The sequence below is a fragment of the Leptidea sinapis genome, chromosome 10 (genome assembly GCF_905404315.1).
Source record: "Leptidea sinapis chromosome 10, ilLepSina1.1, whole genome shotgun sequence".
NCBI classification, from domain to species: domain Eukaryota; kingdom Metazoa; phylum Arthropoda; class Insecta; order Lepidoptera; family Pieridae; genus Leptidea; species Leptidea sinapis.
Window position 1 is genome coordinate 13056982 of NC_066274.1, and position 23604 is coordinate 13080585.

General features: G+C 34.6%; 1 protein-coding gene across 1 annotated transcript; it reads right to left on the minus strand.

Moving 5' to 3' along the window:
- Positions 1–10622: 10622 nt before the first annotated feature.
- On the minus strand, positions 10623–16916 carry LOC126966349 (gamma-interferon-inducible lysosomal thiol reductase-like). The gene is made up of 4 exons (XM_050810348.1): positions 16595–16916; positions 16265–16450; positions 15146–15319; positions 10623–13864 (listed from the first exon to the last, which is right to left on the minus strand). Exons 1-4 carry the CDS (start codon positions 16712–16714, stop codon positions 13634–13636), a joined length of 711 nt encoding a protein of 236 aa, XP_050666305.1. The 5' UTR covers positions 16715–16916; the 3' UTR covers positions 10623–13633.
- Positions 16917–23604: the final 6688 nt, after the last annotated feature.

The window sequence follows — 23604 nt, forward strand, 5'->3', positions numbered from 1 at the left end:
TTGACAGATGACCGTTATAATCTTGTAAAAAACGTAGATAGTCGACGTTTTAAAAGCAGCTGTTCACTTTTAAACATAGTCGGATTATACTACGTCGCCAATAGCATTAATGTAATGACTGCACGTTTCATACTAAACTAAATTTAAATATTTACTTACGGCCGTTCCCAATATACTATCTACAGATAGAGATAAATTAATACCTTCTACTGTGAGAAATTAGCTGTCAATAATCTGAAGCTGTCCCAATATACCCGATAAGTCATTCGTATCGCCTTATATTGGGACGCGTGAATTGCAATTTCCATACAAACTTTATATCGCTGGTAAGCTATACGTCGTCCCATTGACAGACAGCGTGCACGGATAAGGTGAGTTACCGTCGATAAATTTATTGGGACAGAAAAGTCAACGATGTGACTATACTTAAGATTTTTATCTCAAGTATGAGATACACTGAATATTGGGAACGGCCGTTAGGCAGTGCCGCCTCTTATTACGTAGTAATTACATCCTCTTTGATATCTTAGTCAAAATCTATAAAGTAATTCACTAGAAATAAAATTCTTAATTATGTATATCAATCACTAACAATAACTTGCTCTTTACTTAAACTAACAAGCAGAAATCACATTACCAATCCACGGCAATATGATCAAAATTTAAATATTATTTACTTACCTAATAGAAAAAGTAATAAGAAAGTGCGTATAAATGACTACCTCCTGTTAGCGCAATCCAAAGAATATAAAAACAAATTGGGAAGAAGCTATGCTCAAAACAATAGTTGAAAATGGTTCGCACGAGAAAAAGCCGGATGCAAATACTATTCATATTAATTAGCAAAGCGAGATGGGGCTTTCACGAAATTAAACCGTGATTTCAGAAAGATTTATTATACTTCCTCTTCGTATTGTTTATGGAGCGAGACAATAGTCTAATAACAGTGATTATTAAGCGAAATGATGCCGAAAGTTTACTAGAGACAGATACTATGTAACTCTTTATGTAGGTACTGTAACAAGGAGTTCTTATCCGCATATAAGAACTCTTTGTTCTATGGTTGGCCGTCATAGAATTTAGGGTATGTTCCGATATGCACTGCGAGCACTGCACAATGCTATCACTGTAGAAAAATCGTTCCGTTATGGACTGCCAGTATACTGCCGCAGTACCCTAGGGAAATATGTGACGTCATCAATCGCCGCCATATTCTACTGTGAGCACTGGCGTTTTCGAGGTAAGGTACTCGCAGTACTTTGATCACATGATCAGTCAAAACCACTCGAGTGCCTAAAGTCTTAATTAAAATATTTTTAATTTGACAGTACTACAACAACAGTTTTTATAATGAACTAGAAAACTTTAATGCACTTATTTGAATGCTGCGTTAAAAAATGTGGCTGACAGTATACGGGATTGCGTTCCGATATTAATAGTGACCAGTATAACTGGCTATAAAGGAACTGCTTCACAGTATACTAAATTGAGGTCACACTGTACAGTGGTCGCAGTGCATATCGGAACATACCCATAAAATTATTTTATAATTTAAAATATTGGCGAGATGAGAAGTCAATCGAATAAGTAAGATTAGAAAATGAAGTAATGTAAGAACGATCTGCCTACGGCCTAATATTCAATATTTATAATTAATAGAAAGTGAAAGAATAAGAATAAACGAATATATAAGTTTTTTAATTCTGAAACGATCCCGCGTGTGAGGGAGGACTCACGCGCTACAGTACCTACCATGTACTCTTACTATAATATCGATCATTTGAACATGTTGGTTATATACATTATACAGGATGTAAAACAACTACATCCTTAAAGTGAGGGGTTACAATTGTATTCTATTCTGAATATACTGGTACTGAAAAATTCTCAAATATAAAAATCACATCACATAGATGCAGATTATTATATTATATACGTATTATTTTTAATGCGGTAGAAGACACGCAATGAAGCGACGTCTTTTTTTTTATATGAGAGGGGGCAAACGGACAAGAGCCCACGGAATGGGGAGAGGTGAGGCAACCGCCCATGGACATCCGCAACAACAGGTGTGTCAAGAAATGCGTTGCCAGCCTTTAAGGTGGGAGTATGCTTTTATCTTGAAGGTCCCTAAATCGTATCTGTTCGGAAAGACCGCCGCCGGTAGTTGATTCCACAAAGTGGCAGTGCGAGGCAAGAAAGTTCAAACAAAACGCGCGGTTGTGGAATGCCAGACGTCTACGTGATGCGGATGGTACTTTGCACGTAATGACCGGTGGTGGAATTCGGCCGCTGGAATCAACCCGAACTGCTCCTATGAGCACTCCCCGTGATAAATGCAGTAGAAGATGCAGAGAGAACCCACATCTCTACGCAATGCTAAAGAATCAAGCCGATCAGAGATGACTTGATCGTCGATGACTCGAGCCGCTCTTCGTTGTATGCGGTCAAATGGAAGAAGCTGGTACTGGGGAGCACCCGCCCAGCGGTGAGAACAGTACTCCATGTGAGGCCGAATTTGCGCCTTATAAAGTCGCGGGCGGTTGTCTCTACGCAACGCCAAGTGATCCAGCCGTTCACAAAGCACTGGGTCTGAGACAATTCGAGCTGCTCTGCGTAGCACGCGGTCAAATGGATCGAGGTGATACTGGGGTGCGCCAGACCAGAGATGACAGCAATACTCCATATGTCGCCGGACCTGCGCTTTGTAGAGCGCTAGAATGCCGGTCGGTTTGAAGTATTGCCGTGCTCTATATAGAAACACTTTATAAAATATTAAAAAACAAATAAATAAATTTAAAAACATACACCTTCAGTTTAAAGTATTAATTACAATATTAATATACAAAATTAAATGAAATAGGTAACATAAATTATAAAAATATAAAATTAAAAATTAAAAAGAACTGTGCGGCGCGTGATTCCCTGCTCGAAGGAGCTGTGTCGGTACATTGTTGGTCAGTGCAGAAAACACCAAAACAACACTGGTTTTTAGCATCCCCTCGTGACATTTGGAGATGACAGTTGCTGTAGTCTTACCATCGTAATTATTTTTTTGATGTCAAAGAGAATGAATTAATATCATAATAAGTATGTTGATTTTGTCTTATATTGATAATGTATAGAGTTGATATAATGATAAATAAATAATTGTAATGAATATAATATTTCTTTTATAATTTGTACAAAATGTATAAAATATCTATATTATAGGTGGCATTAGGTATATAAATGAGATATAAATAAACATTAATAATAAAAAAATACAGAATTGTGTTAATTTATAAGATACATTGCATATCAAGGTTAATTATTATATTATAATGAATCTAAAATAGTATTTTTTTTTAATCTAAAATTTTGAATATTTTTTAATTGTCTAATAATTGGTGGCGGTAAATTGTTCCAACACTTAGTAACACTGTATCGAAAAACTACCCCTGAACGCTGTTGAGTGATGCCGGGGCACTGGTAATATCTGGGAGGCAGATCTAATTTTTATATTCGTTGCCATTCAAGTTTTTTATATAATAAAGAGTTGTTTTATTATGTATGATACTGAAAAGTAACGTTGTTAAGTGCAGACGCCTCCGACCTTCTATATTAAGTAAATTACGTACTTTCAAAAATGGAGTAATGTGCTGCTTGGGCGGTATATTCCAACAGAATCGAGCGCACGCATTTTGCACTCGTTGGATGGAGCATTTTGATTTGTATAGTATCTTGGCCCAAACACAACGTCAGAGTAATTGAGGTTTGATCGTACAAGTGCTTTACAACCTAACTCTAAGTTCTGTACTTAAATATTATCGAATCTTATAGATTACTTTAAGTTTATATTTTGAAAGCGCATGTTTTTGTCAATTATTAGAGCTAAGTTACGCGCCTGGTGGACCTCGTGGAAATCGCTCGAGATTTCGAGACCCAGTATTCCGATGCTAGGCGAGGCTTTAAGGGAGGTGTTGTCGAAGAGCCGTGATACCACAAATGGGTTTTTGAAGTGCTAAATGCGCAAACTTGAGTCTTCTGCAGGTTAAATTTGACAAGGTTCAATTTATCCCATTCCGCGACCTTCTCATGAGAGGACTTGATAGAAACACAAGTTTTCCCGGCACTGGTCGACGATTTCCCGAGAGAGACCTGTATGGCCCGTGTATATGGCATCAGAAGTGCTATCGTTTGCATAGCAATGTACGTTGGAGGTGTCTAACATATCATTGTTATGCAGAAGAAACAGTGTAGGAAGCTGTGTGCTACGCACAGCCATGGGACACTCCAACGTTCACGAGCTTCGGGTTCGAGCAATAACCGTCGACAACGACCTGTATGACAGCACTCAGTGAGAAAGCTGGAGGTCCATTTGCATAAAATCTCAAATGATGGAAGTTTTGAGAGAAATGCCTTGTGCCATACACGATCAGCCTTCTCCCTTACTTTCGATAGCTGCCGCCCATCCATGTGCGAGGTATTAGGTTACCAGGAGATCTCATGCCGACCGACCAAGGCGAAACCCGTACTGTCGGTCATTGATAAACTGGTGGATAAACCTAGAGGGTCTAGGGCTGAGCTGAAAGTTGGCGATTAATTGCTAATGCTCTCCGTTATTTTGGAGAGCAGGCCTACAGGCCCATTTTTATGAACATATTTTTTAAACTCCTATGTAACATTTCGGTATGACGTTAATTTAAAAAGCTATATTACCAAATTGTAATTAAACTAAAGTGTTCGTTTGGCATCATAATTGCAAGATTTTTTTAATGGTAATTCGTCATGGGCTGTTTTATTATTATCTTTGAATCCCCTTGGTACCAATCAATTATTTTTCAACTATACGTACCTACTATTGAGACACTCCTTCCTTGGCCCAAAGTTGACCGCCATCTCCTGCTACGGTCTGATGATAACTAAGAAAACTCTTGTATAAATTTTCACCCCAAATTAAATTCTTAATGAAATATAATAAATTAAGGAAATGTATTCAGAAGGTATTAGAAATATGACAAAATCTAAAACCATATCATAGCAAAAAAACAGGCACGTGTTTCTCATAGGGCGCTAATATGGGATCGCCCAAGAGTGTTTTCCTCCTTTGCTCGAATAACTTATTATTTCCTGGGGCCTTACCTGTACAGTAAATTATACAAACAAAATAGGAGTTCTATAGATAAGACCAAACGCAGTTGTAAAAAAGTAATATTTGATTGCTTAAAAGTTTTAAATTACAGTGATACAGAAAAATTATAAATGTACTAAACTAAAAACAATAATTTAAATTATTATACAAACGTCAACAATTTTCTTTTCTTACTTAGCACAAACACATACACACACATCCATACATACACACACATCCATACACACACATACACGCAAATTTATTTTATTTTTATTTTGTACTATTATAGGGGAAGAGACTGGACTGTCGTGAGACACAGGGAATCCTAGTGTGAGGCCAGAATACTTGTAAAATTAAAGTTACTTAGGTACTTTAAACCAACATATACTTTGTAACAGATATTTTGTAATTCTATGTAACTAATATGGTACTGCAATAAATTATTCTTATTCTTATATCATTATAGACTGCTAAAATACCCTTGACGGAATGACTGTAAATTAAACTAATAAAATAATGTAGGCCCGTTATGAATTAAAGTTGTCGTTGGTGTATTTTCCTACTTTTAAGTTTCATTAGGTAGGTATCTTTTACAGGATTAATTAAAGTAATTCGACGTACATTTTCCCGGTCAAAAATGGAAAACCAAAAATTTATTTATAAAAAAGTATAAATTTCAATCTATTTTTTTTTTTTTAAACTATTCCAGTTCAAAACGATCAATATTAAAATAACAATTATCGGTGAAAATTTTAGAATGCGAGAAACTATTTAAAACTATGTTATTAAATATTTTTTTCCACTTAAATGCTTTAAAACAAAAAATATATGTGTAAAATTATTCTAAGTGTGTAAACTTGTACGTACACTTGACGTACGCACGCAAAAAGTTATACCTACTTACTTTGGCGTAACAAAACAAAAATACTTTAAAAAAAGAATTTCTTCGTGCTATTTTACATTACTTTAACACGAGGAACAAACATAAACTTGTTATGCCTGCTACTCGGCTAAGTCGAGTTAGTAAATCTTTTGTGGGGCGATGTGGGGGGATGCTTTTACAACAAGATCCCAGAAAATGTTCAAAACAAAAGTATTACGACATTCAAAAGAATTGTTAAAAAACGTTATTTTAATAACATGTATGACTTTCTTAATGATTCCACCGATTGGTAATGGAGCTACCACCCTCATTTTAAATAATATTGCGCCCATTCTTCTCAGGTCTGAGGCATTCTTTTTGGAATTATTGGTAGTATTTGACTTTCAATAAGTGATATAATATCATATCTATATATATAAAAATGAATTGCTGTTCGTTAGTCTCGCTAAAACTCGAGAACGACTGGACCGATTTGGGTAATTTTGGTCTTGAATTATTTGTGGAAGTCCAGAGAAGGTTTAAAAGGTTGAATAAATATGAAAATTCATGGAATTAAATACAAACAACAATTTTGATTTTCCTTTGATGTGTCCCCCGTCGCGTCGTTCAGAAATCAAATAAAAATAATAGTTTAAAATGAATAACTAATTAGAGTTTTATATTATCTTTCAAACTTTCGAAGGAGGTAAAAAATAAACTTCCTTAAAACACAGGTTAAAAAAGGATTCCTTTTGTTTATTTTAAGTTTATTTTATACAAAAGTTTAGGTCTTTTATTTATCGATTGAGGCAGGATTTTGTCTGCCGGGTTTTGAATAAATATTTGAATTTCATTTATACAATACAATCACAATCAAAACAAAACTTTCTCACTTATTCTCACAATTCGTTAATCGTTTCATAGCATTCACATTGTACTTGACAATCACTGCGAGTTGCGACCAGTGCGAGCCTCCTTTGCACAGGATGCCGGCTATATTAAGGGTATAACAACGGCGCCTATTTCTGCCGTGAAGCAGTAATGTGTAAGCATTATTGTGTTTCGATCTGAAGGTCGCGCCGCATTGACGAACGGAAATGTAGCGCCATTCAGAATTTGTAGCTCTTTCAAGATTCTGGAGTGGCACTGCATTTAACTGCGCAAGCCGTATCAATTACCATCAGCTGAACGTTCTGCTCGTCTCGTCCCTTATTGTGGTAAAAAGTGCCATCTACCGAACCTTTACATAATTAAAATGCTCTGCACGTAAGCAAATAATTTGATAGTAATTAAACCACACCATAGGTGTCGCTATTAACCCAAATGTCTTTATTTTTTATGTAATGAAATCTAGATTGAAGTTAATCGACATACCTTATATTTGATGTATGTATGTAAATTATTGTATAAACATAAAATGACGTCGGTATATGTTTTTTATTCAATTAGTCTGAAGTATTAGGTATACAAATGGGCTAGTTGACCAGCTAACATCAGGGTGTCCAATCATCACAAAGGAAGCAAGCGGAAATACGTATTCGAACTAAACTAAAAATTGCTGTTTGAATATCTTGCAAATAGGTTTAATGCGTAGACTAAGCATAGACATACATAATATTATTAGAAACACAAGAAAATTTTTAAGACGTGACGTCACCTCTCCCCACTTGCAGCCGACAGACCACTTCATAGATTATATTACACTTTATACTGGAGATAGATACATGTTTTTATTTTGTAAAATCAGTGTACCCAAGCCAAGAGATGGCGCTGCGTTATTTTTACGCTTTTAGCGTACCGTCGCTAGATGGCGCTAATTATGTTTATAGTTTTTACTATTCTTGTAGACCGTATTGAATGCATATTGATGTTTGTATTGTGTGAGTGAAAATTATTATTCGTTTATTAAGTTCAGCAGTCACCTTTTAATGAGGAAAGCCATTCAATGATTACAACACGATAGTCAAGTCTTTAATAGGTAAGTTATGTGAGTTTTTTGCTATCACTAGCTCCATCTATCGATCTATCATGTATGTTAAATTATCGGCATCGTGGTGAAGTTGCAGCGTACCTAATAGAATAGGTGGCAGCACTTTCAATGCAAATTTTTTTCATGTGCCAATGTAGGGAAGTTGCACCCCCCAAAGTGGTCCACTTTACAAGCGGTAGCAGAACAGTTGGCCATTACTTCGTTTGTCGTCGGACTGTGAACATCTCACCGTTACTGTTTGTTTTGGAAATTTTCTTTTCGCATGCGCAATACGCATGGATTATAAAATTTCATGTCTTACTGGCCCCTGGGTTTATACGGAATAACGATGAATACTTATAAGAAAACTATGTTTTATGCGTGTATTGCTTCCCAAGTAAATATAATATTGATATTGTAACTTTCCAAGACTATTCGTGTACACTGTCTTGGTTTTATTTGAATTGAGCTAAATATTGCCCATCCTTTTAAATAAAACTATACCTTAGGAAAAAATATTGGCCTATTATTATATTAGCTTACGACGTACTTTATCCGTAACATAAGTACTTTATCAACCCCGATTACATCAATTTTAGTTTTCACTAACTTATCGATATGTTTATTCATTTTCGTACAACACTAGGTATTTTTACAGATGTCAAATCTATGGTTACAGAGTTCCTATTACTTCAAGTTTTTATATGTTATTTTTCGCATTTTAAGAAAAAGTTGTGAGGTTTTCATAATCACTTTAAGAATATGAGTTTAGCATAATTGTATTAAGTTCGAAATTGATGTAAATAAATTTGTAGTTATGACTTTTCGTGATTGTGAATTTAGGCCTATCATAAAGCCGGAATTAAGTGTGTGAATTAATTATTTAATAGATAAATGTGTGAGTTTGGCGACATTTCCATAGTAAAATGACATGATGCCACTTCTACTTGTTTGTGTTCTGTGTTGGCGTCGGATTCCTAATCGGTGGTTACCCATGAATTATTCCAGGTTTAAAAGGTTTTTTCAGCCCTACAAATAAACTTGGTATAAAGTCATACCTGAGAATAAACCAAGATTAACCTTTCCGCATCAGCGCGCTCCGGATCTCGCTGTACACTGTAGATCGGCAAGCTTCCGGCATATTCGCGGCATTTTCCCCATGTGTATTATTTTACGTGTAGTTATAAAATGCTTATAACTAGGGTGATTTGAGTGACTGTCACTGAAAGCTATTGAAACAAGCTATAAGACCATGTATAAATTATTCATATTGTCTTTCTTTTTTATTTCACAAAGACTTTTCATTCGAAAAAAAGTGTAAAAATAGGTATATTTTAAAATAAATATTGTAATTATTGTTAATTACTTGTTTTATTTATTTCCTTTTATGTTTTTGTAATGAATAGTATATGTTAATTATAAAATGTTGACTACTTATATCGCTGACAGTATTGTCAAATACAATGATCATTCTGAAGTTTCCCGAATGTCAATCAGCTATGCAAATAAAGGCGAAAAACGTTATTAGTCCGAATAAGCCAATCTTATCAATGACGTTCTATAGAACGTCATTGAATCTTATGCAAAATGTCTATTTGCATATTCTTGGTTTATTCTCAGGTAGGAATAACTTTATAGCAAGTTTATTAGTAAGGAAGGCCGTTTGTCTCTATCTTACCTTTGTCACTAGGTACAGAATTACATGACAGGGACACGTAATTTTAAGCATGGAGTAGGTAACTTGCGTTTATGAATAAGACAGACAGTGCAGAGAGACGACAAATTAATTCCGTAAGTGTATATTCATGTCCATAGTCCATGTCGTATATTACGAAGAGAATATTCTGCATGAATTTATCGATGAAATAAAAATTTCGATAAACACCATACGACTCTGTAAGAAAATGGAAAGAGTGGCCTACAGTATATATTGCAGGGTTCTATCCTTACCATTATACTCCTGTGCAAGTTATTTTCGAAGAGAACCCTAAAAGGAGTTAGTTGTCTTTTGTAGACTCCATCAAGATTAGCTACCACCACCTTAGATAATTTATAGTCTTAATAGTCTCTTGCTGTTAGACAACCGATAAAAACAGGCCAGGAATAATACTTTAGCGTGCGTGACAGGTGTGGTGACTTACGGTACGCAGACGAGGTCGCCAACTATGGGCCTTATAAACTCTTGGTCGCGTAGAGGGTAAAGGAGAGGGCTGTGATCGGAGTATCGAATCAGAAATGAGGAGATTCGTAGGAGACCCAAAGTTACCAACACAGTCCAAATGATTGCGAAACTGAAGTGGCAGTGGGCAGGGCACATAGTTCGACGGACAGATGGCCGTTGGGGCAGTAAAGTCCTCGAATGGCGACCACGTATCGGAAGACGCAGTGTTGGTAGGCCCCTCCACAAGATGGACCGACAATGTGGTCAAGATCGCCGGAATACGTTGGATGAGAGCAGCGCAGAACCGATCGTCGTGGAAATCCTTGGGAGGCCTTTGTCCAGCAGTGGATGTCTTCCGGCTGATGATGATGTGCGAGACAAGCTGCTTACAATCGTGATTTGTATGACACTTAGTGTTAGTGTGAGTGAATTGCTCTAAATAGAGGTAAGTTTTGGAGCGAGAAAGTGGAAAAAATCCACAAGGATCAAAAAAAATAAACTGTTACTTGAGAACAATAGTATTTTATTAATTGAGCCTTTATCATCATCACATTTTCTGACGAGTTTTTAAATAAATCGATTAATGTTATGTATATTTAATAGTTAAATTAGTTAATATATATTAAAATTCTTACTTAAACAGATATGGTAGGTATTCGAAGCAATTGATTAGATACATTTATTAATTATAAGCATTGAAAATCACAATTCATTATCATAAGATATACAATAATTTTATGGTAGAATAATTATACAGCCTCTCAAAATAAAAATCACTAACAATTGTAAAAAACACAACCAAGATTAAAAATATTCGATTTTACGTAAGTATTACATAAAAATAAGGAACTCGCGAAGTCAGTCTTGCTTCTAAGAACAAAACATATAAATTACCTATTAAAAGCTTGTCCACATGTCAAAATCGATTACAACTAATTACACATTTTAATTATAAGAAGCAAAATATGATGAATACGGACGTTAGTTACAAAGTAAGGGATGTTTATGTGAATTTATATGTTTAAGTATCGATACCCTACACCCATAGTATTGGCTAGATATGCTTCATTTGGAGCAAAATCTCTACTAATATTATTAATGTGAATGTAAGTTTGTTTGTTGTTAAGGTTTAGCGTGTTTTGGCGTTTGCAAAGTGAGTATATTAAACAATAAAAAATTATGTCCAAAGTAACTATTATGTCGCGGGTAAAAGCTAGTATAGGTATATATAAAAGTGTGTCAATACTATAAAAAGTAACGTATTTACAAGTTAATTAAATAATAATAAGTCCATCCTTTTTAAGTATGGATATCCTGTTATTTGGGCAGTTCGCTAAGCACTTAGTCATTATGTGGCGTTCTATTCAGCGCACGGTCAAATGACAACTGAACGAAAACTCTGCCCAATAGACGCATAGGCAGAGTTTCCGTCGTAGTCATTGGTAGGTACCACCAGTTTCGTTTCTTTCTATCCACTCTGACGTATCCAATCACCCATATTTACATTAGTAGTTTAACATTGGTAGAGAAGTATTAAACATTGATTTGACATTTTGACGATTAAATACAAAATATTGACATGTTGATTGCGTTACACTTTAGAACTCCATGTTGAAGCAATACAATATAAATCAATTAGGGGGCGTACATATATTACGTGAGATATAAAAGGGGGGGAGGGGGTCGAGTCAAATCGCATCTAATCTTACGTTGGAGAGAGGGGGGTCTCGGCAAATATCACGCAATTTTGGTTTGGACATGTTGGTTCCAATAGTCTCTCTTGACACCGCGCATGATTCTCCATGGATTGAATTAGAGTAGATATTCTTTTTTTAATCACAGTAGTTATGATTTAAGTAATCTATTGTTAAATTTTTATTACACTTATAACTCTCAGCAATATTGGTAAGTAGTCGTAAATAAAAGCATGAAGCAATTTTTTTTTACAATAACAATCCAATGCGTTTACGTAAAAAACCCACATTTTGGAAAATCTCACGTGAGATTGAGGGGTTGGGGGAGAGGATTGAATAAAATCTCACGACATCTCACCAGGGGGGGAGGGAGGGTAGAAAATTCAAAAAACACCTCACGTAATTTATGGACGCCCCCTTATTATCTTGGTGCTTACTTACTGTGTAACTTTAAAATTATTTCTTCTATTGAAATAATGTAGGTAAATAGGAAGATACAATATATTTATTCACAGTGTTAAGTGATTACATAGATCCTAAAAGCTAATAACTTAATACTTAGCTGCCCTTTTCAGTCATAAAGAATATTTTAATAAATTCACCTTGACAACTCTTCTCAAGTCATGTAATTATTGCCACAAACTGTTCCACCAAAAACCACCAAAGAGGATGTAAATACTACGTAATAAGAGGCAAACAGTTGCTTAAAACGGTTGTGGATTTCTGCTATCTCCGATTTTAACAAGATTATAGCCGTCATCTGTCAATCTATCAATGACTGCATGTTTCATAGAATCGAGTGAATCGCTTTTTTCCTAGAGAGTTTCACTAGGCTGGATAGCACTGAGGCAAATCTAGTTTATAACATTGTTTTTTGTGAAATGCAGATTTTTAATTTTTTTGAAGGTTTGAAAAATTATGTCATACATAATGTATCTTCTTTGGTGATGTGCATCACAAATTACAAGTGCATGTGGCGATTTAGATTAATTTAAAATTAGATAAAACTATAATTCCTAATACAACTCCAAAGAATATTTAACAAGTAATACAATAGGGTTTCTTGCTCATATTAATATTCAATAAATCAGAACAAAGATCATATTAATGATCATATAAAAGATCATATTAATATTCAATAAGTCAGAACACATCTGATTACATTTCATTAGAAAATATGTATTTACAGTAGCTAGAATGACACATCTACAGAAATTTTGGTATGTCTTATTGAACTCTCAGGTTGTGGCTCCAACTACAGGTTCTACTTTACAGATAACCCGCTCAACCACAATAATTTCATTAATTAGGAATACATAATATTATGTAAATTTATACACTAATGTAACTTTTACACAGAAACCTAACGTAAAATACAGTTACAATAACTGGTGTTTTCATCTCTTAATATGTACTTTATTTAAATAAATATTAAATACTTTTAAAAAAAAATGTACAAGATACAACAATATGTCGTTATAATTTGTAAATCGCCATTTTGGCTTTAAAAAGAAACAAGAAATGTTGCTATAACAACATTTAGAAATTTGTTAATAAACAATACATAAAAATTTTGTAATATGCCATCTCTTTTTATTATACAGTGGAGCCATAGGTTTACCACCCATGGAATAATCACCGGGTATGGAACCCAAAAAATATGATATTACAATTTTTGGGGGATTGAAATGAATATGGCAACACTTGCAAGATTTTCAATCATTAGCCATTGAACCCCTCCTCTTTTTGTAATTTTTAGTACACTCATTTCGGTGGCATTCATTTTTCACGTATATATCTTAACATATTGGTTATGAACCAAACGAAAATGTCACAAGCAAGGTGGTGGCAGCGGCATATCAATTAACTTACATACTTCTAACAAAAAATTCTTAAGTATAGCTGCTTGATTACCCTTGGAACCATTTAAAATGACTGTAGGAATGAATGTTGGCTTAATTAAATGTGTATCATCTCCATACTTCTTCAAGAGCTCTGATCCGTGAGCACTTCCTGCACAGTTGTAAATAGGATCGGTGTCAATACTTAATTGCTTTGCACACTGAAAAATAAAATGATATATGTTGATAATTATTTGTAAGTAAATATACATGCATCATCATCATTTCAGGCGGAACATTTCCACTGCTGGACAAAGGCCTCAATATAGACAAACATTGAGGCCTTTAAATACAAATATAATATACCTAAATAACATTTTTATTTGACGAGACATATTTCCTTAAAGGCAAGCAATGCCGTGATTCTTCTAGTGTTACAAGATAATGTGGGCAGCGGCGATCACTTAACACCAGAAGACTTGCAGGCTCATTTGTCCTCCTTTTCCATGAAAAAAAACAAAGTTCAGTTGTTAGTAACCTACGAGCGCCTACTGAGCTCGAGGTCCCAGTTTTGAATCCCAGTAATGTTTATTTCCGAGTCCATTCATTTATATGTATTTATGTATGTTTTAATATGCATATCATTTTAAATATATTGCTATCTGGCACCCGCAGAACTTGCCTAGTTTGGAGTCAGATATAATGTCTAAAACAGTGTGTCATTAATATTAGTATTTCATCATTTAAACACTAGATCTCAATTTTTTTGGTTCAGTAGATTTATCTGATCTATACTAATACAGTAAAGATAAATGAGGAAATATTTACATATTTCTACAGTATTGATATTTCGAACATTCGAATTTATACTCTGTTCTGATCTATGGAACATTATGGTATATACATTTTTGAAAGTATTATTTGAAATAAAATAAAGATTTACTACAGATTTTAAATTATAGACCATATTGGCTAAACGGTTCGTGGTAATAAAATAAAATAACAATAACAAATGACGACTAGTACCGAATAATAAACTGCAAATTATATATAACCATTAAACTATGTAGTTGATATTTAATTTCTTGCGAGACCATGAAGAACTAATTAAATTTAACTAAACTAATTCTACTAAGATTGGTATATTATAAATAATAATAATAATAATAAGGCTTTTAAGTCTTTCTTAATCTATTATTTACATTTTTATTATGAAAAAGGGACGAGACGAGCAGGATGTTCAGCTGATGGTAATTGATACACCCTGCCCATCACAATGCAGTGCCACTCAGGATTGAGACATAAGATGTTAAGTCTCATTTGCTCTTCAGACCAAAACACAATCATGTTTACACATTACTGCTTCACAGCAGAAATAGGCACCATTGTGGTGCCCATAATCTAGCTGGCATCCTATGCAAAGGATGGTAAAAGAAAGGTATTCAAAGTGAACATAGTGAAGAAAGAGTGATAATTTGTGAATTATAATAATATCCGCTTACTTGTGTAAGGATTCCGTCAGCATCATAATTATCATCTATCATGCATACTGTCAACTTTACAGCAGTCATTGTATTGTTCAATATGTCTATACTGCATGCATGGATTTTATTCGCATAGCATTCTTTTTCACCATGTTGGCAATTGAAATAATATTGTCCATTGTTTTCACTTGTCTAGAAATTAATAAAAATAACATGAATAAATAAAATACCCTTTATAATCATCAAACTTATGTACCTAATTATAAATAAAACATTTGTTATTAGGCCGGTTTCAGCGCTCCACCCACTGTCGGTGCCTACATCAGCGGCGCATGTTATTTATATGAAAATTCATATTATTAAATTCAGCAATTCAACTATTCGAAATTCACATCTATTGCGTGTACGACTGTACCAGTCAGGTCAATTTGTTGGCCAGGAGAGCACTGAATGATACACACTGTTGGTTGGTTAATATGTATCGTCAGGACTGAACATTCACACCAACGGTTGGTGGAGCACTGCAACCAGCCTTAGTATTTATTTATTCCCAAATTTTACACCCTAATCAACAGGGTCACAGCCCTGTACACAAGTAAACATTAAAGCTGTACTATATATGCTGCATAAATTGGAATTAATTAATATATCTCTATATCCCCTCAGCTTCGCAAGCATTCAAGTGCTGCAAGCAATATAAACAAATTTTCAGAAACTATAAGGAGTATAGATATGATTCTCATACCAGCGCATTGGTTATAAAATAAACTATGTCGTTGTTAAATAATCTTAGTGATAAAGACTTTGCAATTTTATCAATTATTAGCTAAAGTTGAATGCTTTCCTTGTTGACACAAGTTTGTTTTGTTTCACTCTTACAATTTTGTGTTCACAATTATAATAAAGAAAAAGAAATCTGAGACTATGGTCTCCACCTGCTATGGCAGGTTGAACACAATATGTCTGGTGCACAGTTATCATCATTCTGATACCAGACATTATGTCTGGGTCCCAGTTCTGGGGATATGTGTGGGTATAATTAACATAAGACGATAATGATAATATTATTGAAGTTTGTGTTGATGCTAATACACAACTGAGAAAGGTAAATGTGTAAGTTAATTATTAATAACTCACTGTAGCCTTTCCATATGGAATTAAGGCAACATCCAAAAAATCCGATAATTTTTCCGTTACTGGGCCCAAATGCTTAATAAAAAAGTGCTTTGAATCAGGACACAGAGCTTCATAATAAACCCGCACTTTCACTTTGTCTTGTTTATGTTTATTGTAGGTATCATCTTCCAATTGTACTATACTATTCTGAAACAAGCAAAAGATGTAGTATTATAGAGGTTGGTAGGTTTTGATTTATTATAAACAGAGATCAATCATAATTGTAAATACTTGAGCTATTAGTTAGTACTTGAGTATGAAACAAATTACGTATTTGCTCATTTACCATACCTCTGTCAAGTTTCCATTCTTTTTCATGAACCGAGAATAGTTTGTATATGTTTGCCACATAATCAAGATAATCATTATTAAAACTAATATCCTATAACGACTACATAAATAGAATGCCATGTTAATAAACTTTATTAGAATTTAAAAATTACTGTTGAAAACGATTTTCACTCAACTTCCAAGATACGGCAATGTTTTATAATATGATTTGCCATAGTCCACGATATAAATTATTATAATATGACAAGAGTTTAAGGTATTAGAGATAATTTATCAGTACGTAAGGTAGAAAAACAAGGCTTCAAAAAAATTCCAATAATAATATTAGTAGAATAACGGAAGTCAGAAGTGTTATGTGACAATTAATGACAATGACAGAAAGAAAGATTTTTTTTTTTTTGGATTTTATGGCCTGGTAACGAGACCTACAGAAAGAAAGAGAAAGAAAAACATTTATTTTACACAACACAGGATCATAGCCTATTATTATTGTTGATACGTAATAGTAGGCTATGACAGGATACATTTAGTAGAATTAGATGAAAGTACCCACAAAACAAACAGAAAAATAACATTTTTAAACTGTGATTGATGAGAGTTCCTGTGCAATCCTTGGGTAACCGACTAAGAACTTGTGACACGGCCGTGGCTATAAAACAGCAATGATTTTCCACGGTGCCTGTAACTCTGGAGATACATTGCGGTCTACATATCTTATACATATAATAATGAATTGCTGTTCGTTAGTCTCGCTAAAACTCGAGAACGGCTGGACTGGTCTTGAATTATTTGTGGAAGTCCAGAGAAGATTTAAAAGGTGAATAAATATGAAAATACTCGGAATTAAATAAAAAACAATTTTGTTTTTTCATTGAAAGAATAGTTTAAAATGAATAAATATTAGAATCTTTATATCTTTCTAACTTTCTCAGGAGGTAAAAAACAAACTGAATTTTAGCTACCTATAGTTGGTAAATGTTATGTACGACTTAATATTTGGTAGGTCTGAGAATCGGTCGTCATCTATTTTTTTTATACCCCAAAAATTATAATTCTTGATTTTTTCTTATTACTTTATAAGGCAATACAACGTTTGCTGGCCAAATAATTCATAATAACACACATATAATGGTCGATATTAAAATATATAGATGTTTTAATATAAAAAGTTCTTTATTAGACATATAGTATGACATGATAATATGTTTTTTAAGCTATTGCATAGCTTCTATCGCAGGCCTTGAGCGTGGGGACCGAATCCAGAAACTCCGTAACGAAAATAACCTAACACTTACTTACTAGATTATATAGATATTTCGGAACACTTTTTACAGTTGCCGTGGAACAGCGGTTATCACATATGCTCGTTGTGCAGTAGGTCCCAGGTTCGAGCCTGGGGTACGTCTTGATTTTTTTTTAATTTCTTTATTTTTTTTATCACCTTTTTCTAATTTTTATTATTATGACAAGCATTTTTATTTAGTTTCACCTGTCCCGTTGTCTGTCTGTAATCAAATCTTGCAAGTTCAATTTTACTCAGTTCCTGTTTGGTTTTTTTAAAATTAATTTTATTAAAAAAATACTGCATAAATAAAATAAATAAATAATTATAATTGCATAAGTTGACAAAAAATGCTATGCAATAGCTTCACCGCGGCAGTCCCCGAGTGTCACACGAATTTCTGGATTCGGTCCCCACGCTCAAGGCCCGCGATAAAAGCTATGCAATAGCTTAATAATTGTTATGAAATAATCACAATTAACTTGTAGGTTGTTAACAAAACCTCTTAATATTTTTGTAGAACAATTACTGAGAACGAAAGTAAGTAACATTCAATGTAATTTTATTAATATGTTACTAATATAATATTATTTAAAATAGAATAATTTTATTTTACAAACGTAAGCAGCGTTAAAAAATATAAGGCTTAACAGCACGAAAATCTAGACGCCAATGAAGTTCAATGGCCGATGGCACCACAGAGTACCTTTGTATATAATAGTAACAGAGACCTAACTCAACTATTAAAATGGGAAAGAAAAAGTACCGCCATCAAATTCAAATATTTTTATTCAAAATAGGATTTAAAATCACTTATTGAACGTCAAAAACTACCACCCATTCAAAAGAGACTGCCTCAGGCCTGAGAAAAATGGGTGCAAGAAACTCAGCGGGCTTTTTTTTAAATATAAAATATGGATTACAATGTGATATCGTACAATAACCATTTATAATTAAAGAGCCTGAGGAAGTTCGCTTTATTCCCAGTCCGTGGTGTCATTATGAAAATCGTTAATGCTATAGTAACCTTTCCCACACAAACGTTTTTTAACAATTCTTTTAAATTTCGTAACACATTTGTTTTGTACATTTTCTGCGATCATATTGTAGAAGCATATACATCGCCCAACAAAAGACGTACTAACTCGACCCAACCGAATAGTAGGCACAACAAGTTTATGTTTGTTCCTCGTGTTACCATTATAAATGTCACAGTTTCTAGAAAATTTCTCAATCTGCTTATGAACGTACAGAACATTATCAAAAATGTATTGAGAAGCAACAGTCAAAATATTTATTTCTTTAAATTTTTCTCTTAATGATTCTTTAGGACCTAGGTTATTAATCGCGCGAATAGCCCTCTTCTGCAGCACTAAGATGGTATTAATATCGGCCGCACTGCCCCATAACAATATACCATAGGACATAATACTATGAAAATAACTAAAGTATACTAATCTCGCCGTATCTATGTTCATCATTTCTGTTATCGTGTTCTGAAAACTTTTTAAGGCAATAGCTACACATAACTATCTATCTACTATTTATATTTGTTACCTATATAACTATGGTTAATATAATAATAAAACAACAATTTTTTAAGTCATTTATTCTTCCTTTTATAACATTACTTGTAAAATATTTTTCGCATTCACTTTAAATGTATCCTCATAATTATTAGACTCCTTGTTATTTCACAAACAATTACAAATCACATTGATACAGACAATAACAAAAGAATCATTGTGTAATGATTATATTATGTATGAGTGAACGAACGAAATTAATCTGAGGTGTAAAGCACCAACAATAAAACACATAGTGTTTGTTCTTCCAGAAAAATCACAACTTACAACCACGGACGAGTACAAAAAGAAGGACTCCGTGCCACCTACATAACAGTGAAGCATCAAAATAAGCCAATTAACGTGTAAATACATAGAGACACGCACACACTTACACTAATATAAGCCGATCAACCGCCATTATGACATCTGCCATTGTCTGTGACGGATCAGTTTATGTCGCATTAAAATATTTATAAAATGTGGCCGTGTATTGAGAAATTGACGTGTATAAACAATGCTGGGTTGCAATAAAAGTGTCAAAAAATTACCTTTCACACATAGAATAGTAAGTAGTTATAACATTATTTTTTTTTTCTTTTCATAATACAAATACATTCTATATTTGGAACACAAAACCTCCGCGTGATAATAACATCCAAAAATAAACAGGGACTTGTTAAAATAATACACCTTTTTAGTATAGCAATATCTATATTAATTTGGAAATACAGAACTTTATCTTATTTTAATTAACCAAGGAAGCCATTCTTGCGGATAAAAAGTGCATAATAAAAAAGTGCTTTGAATCAGGACACAGAGCTTCATAATAATAATATAATAAATAATAATAATTTTTAGTACAACAATATCTATATTAATTTGGAAATACAGAACTTTATCCTAATTTAATTAACCAAGGAAACCATTCTTTATCGATATTAATTAATAATACGCCGACAACCGTACATTACGTATATATATGTGACAAGATAAATGATAGTGACAATGACGCATAAAGCCACAGAATAATAACAACATATCAAATGCATTTCTAACAGGACTTTACCCGAAAAATTGGGTAATCCATTTGTTCTCCATCAATCCATCCAATCCATGGTGTTCTAAGTAGATAATTCATTATTTTAGTCTTTATCAATATTTTTTTAAAGTTGTGTGGAACACTTCTTCAAGCCGGTCCATATCTGAGCGTTTTATTAGGCGCGGTTCCGGCCACATAACGAATATCGTTCTCATCTTTGATCTGGTGCACCCCAATATCAGTTCTAACCATTAAATCGCATGGAACGGAAAGCTGCTCGAATTGACGGAGATCCAGTACTCTCTCAAAATTTATATCACTACTAAACAAAAAATACCGAATTACTTGACATAAGGTTTAGTAGAGTATGTACTGTTATCTATGTCGTTGCTATGGTAGCTAACATCAACAGAGTTTGTATTTTTTCTTGTAACTGCGAATTTTTTGAAATATATAAATTATCGTCACTAAAATTGACAAAAAAGGCACGATTCAGTCAAAAACCAAAAAAGCGAAGCGCTTCTCAGTAATGCCAGCTCCATCATCGTCAACCGCACGGAATATGAAAGAACCTCTTCGACCCAAACCAAAATCGAAAACTGTGATGGAATTTGATTCGTCGAGTAAGTCTGAAACCACTGACTTCCACGATTTGTATCAACAGGTTGCCTTGGATAAGTTTCTAAGAACTATGCTAGAAGATTGTTTGATTGACGATAAGATTAAGCGGGAGAGAATGAGATAGATATTCAGATGGCTCAAGCTTGCTTAAATAGATTAGAAACAAAAAATGTAGACTTTGGTTATAATAAGGAATCGGGTCACAAGGAGCTCCTGGATGCAGTTAATGATGCGATATAAGGATTGGAACAGATAAACAAACACTCAAACCTGGACATGGACAAGTTTAAAGAATTCAAGAAGACACGAAAGGCTTTGGATGATCTAGGGAAAGATAGATTCGATTTGTCAACGTTAAAAGATGAGTTTTATGAAAAATTTCCAAATTATAGTCAGAAACTAATTAAAGAGGTGTCTGATAAAATTGAAGAGATGATGAACGATGATTTGTAACCTCAAAATTGTCATATCATCAAACATATCTATGGCCGGAAATGTTTAATGTGTCATATTATGAATTCTGACAACAACACATTTATGTTAAACTGCAGACTGGACTCGGGGTTAATACAAACTTTGTGGAGTTTAACAAATATGCTAAGATGGATGCTTTATCTCAGCGAGTGAGTCAGAAATCCAGGTGTGCCGGAGAATCTAGTTATTTTTGGAGAGGTTCACATCTTTATTGTGTTTGTATAGCAGAATACTATTTTACACAAATTAAATTTATAAACAAAATTCATGAACGATGTGGGACTCAAACCCTTGCGGTCTGTGTGAACAATCTCTTTTAAGCTATTGCATAGCTTCTATCGCGGGCCTTGAGCGTGGAGACCGAATCCAGAAATTCCGTAACGAAAATAACCTAACACCCCACTTATTACATGTATATAGATATTTCGCCACGGTCGTTACAGTTACCGTGGAACAGCGGTTATCACGTATGGTGTTTGTGCAGGTCCTAGGTTCGAGCCTGGGGTCTTGATTTTTTTAATTTCTTTTTTTTTTATCTCTTTTTTTTTAATTTTTATTATAATTTACATTTCTCCGAATTAAAATTGGACGAGGTAGAGCATTTTATTCATCGCACTTTACTGGAGTACACTGAAGAAGGCTCGAAAAAACTTGGCACAATTGGTAATAAATTTCCACTTATTTTCGCAACATCAACTTCGCTGATAAAAAATCAGAGCGGTTGACAACTTTTCTTTCGAAAATATTGAATTTGAAAATGAATAATGATCCACAAGAATCCACAACAAAATATGGGACTACCATTGACGCGGTATTTTCCAGATATTTAGAAGATATCAAGTCTGAAACTTATGTTTCTTATTTCAGTTACCATAAACTTTTAAAAAATACTCGTAGCTCAGCGGAAAAGTGTTTACTATAGACGCTGTAGACCCGGGTTCGATACACCTACCAGTGTATGGACTTTTTTGGGTTTTGTAAAGTTAAAGGAAATTTCTAGTAAGTTCAGGATCAAATCGAACAGAAAAAAGGGATAGAAAATGTGTAAGCAGGATAAAAATAGTTAAAAGAATTTTCTAGTACAATTTAAATTTAAAGATGGAATGGGAGAATCATTTTGAAAATAGAACGGATCCGGGGGTATATAAGCCGTACTAAGCGTGGCTTACGGCAGTTCTAGTTCTGACTCGAAAGTGTAAAGAAGAAGAAGAAGTAGTGAAAAGTGGAAGTGTTCCAAGAAGAAGAAGTTAGAAGAGACTTAGTGTTCGGTGCGGTGTGACGCGTTGAAGGTACCGCCGCCCATAAGAGGAACAGCGGCAGACCGGCGAAGTGCAAGTTTAGGAAAAGTGAACGCAAATAAAGACTCGTTCCTATAAGCGGAGTATTATTTCCAATCACTGACCCACTCCCGTGTCAATTGGTGTCGTGGGTGGTGGGATTGGAAAGATGCCATTAGTGCCCAGGAACGAGAAGGGAGTGACCACGCGAGCTGGAGCAGCTGCATGACGAGTCAGAAACATCCGGCTCTGGACTCAGTGCGACCGTGTCAGCACCGCAGGCTCCTGCCGTTGACATCAGCGCGCTCATGAAGCAGATGGCCGCCATGATGCAAGAGCAAGCGCGCCGACAGGAGGAGCAGCTGCGGGCCTCGCAAGAGGAACAAGCGCACCGACAGGAGGAGCAAGCGCGCCGACAGGAGGAGTAGCTGCGGGGCTTGCAAGAGAAACAAGCGCGCCAACAGGAGGAGCAAGCGCACCGACAAGAGGAGCAATTGTGGGGCTTGAAAGAGGAGCAAGCGCGCCAACAGGAGGAACAAGCACGCCGACAGGAGGAGCAGCTGCGAGGCCTGCATGAAGGCCTCTCCAAAGACATTTTATCCGTTGTGCAGAAAAACTCCACCCGTATTGACGCTGTGGAAAAAGAGATCGCCCGGATTGACAGTGTGGAAAAGAAGATGAACAAAGTTGAAGAGAACTTTCAACGGAAGATGGGAGAGATGGAAGTTCCCATTAATCAGCTCAATGGG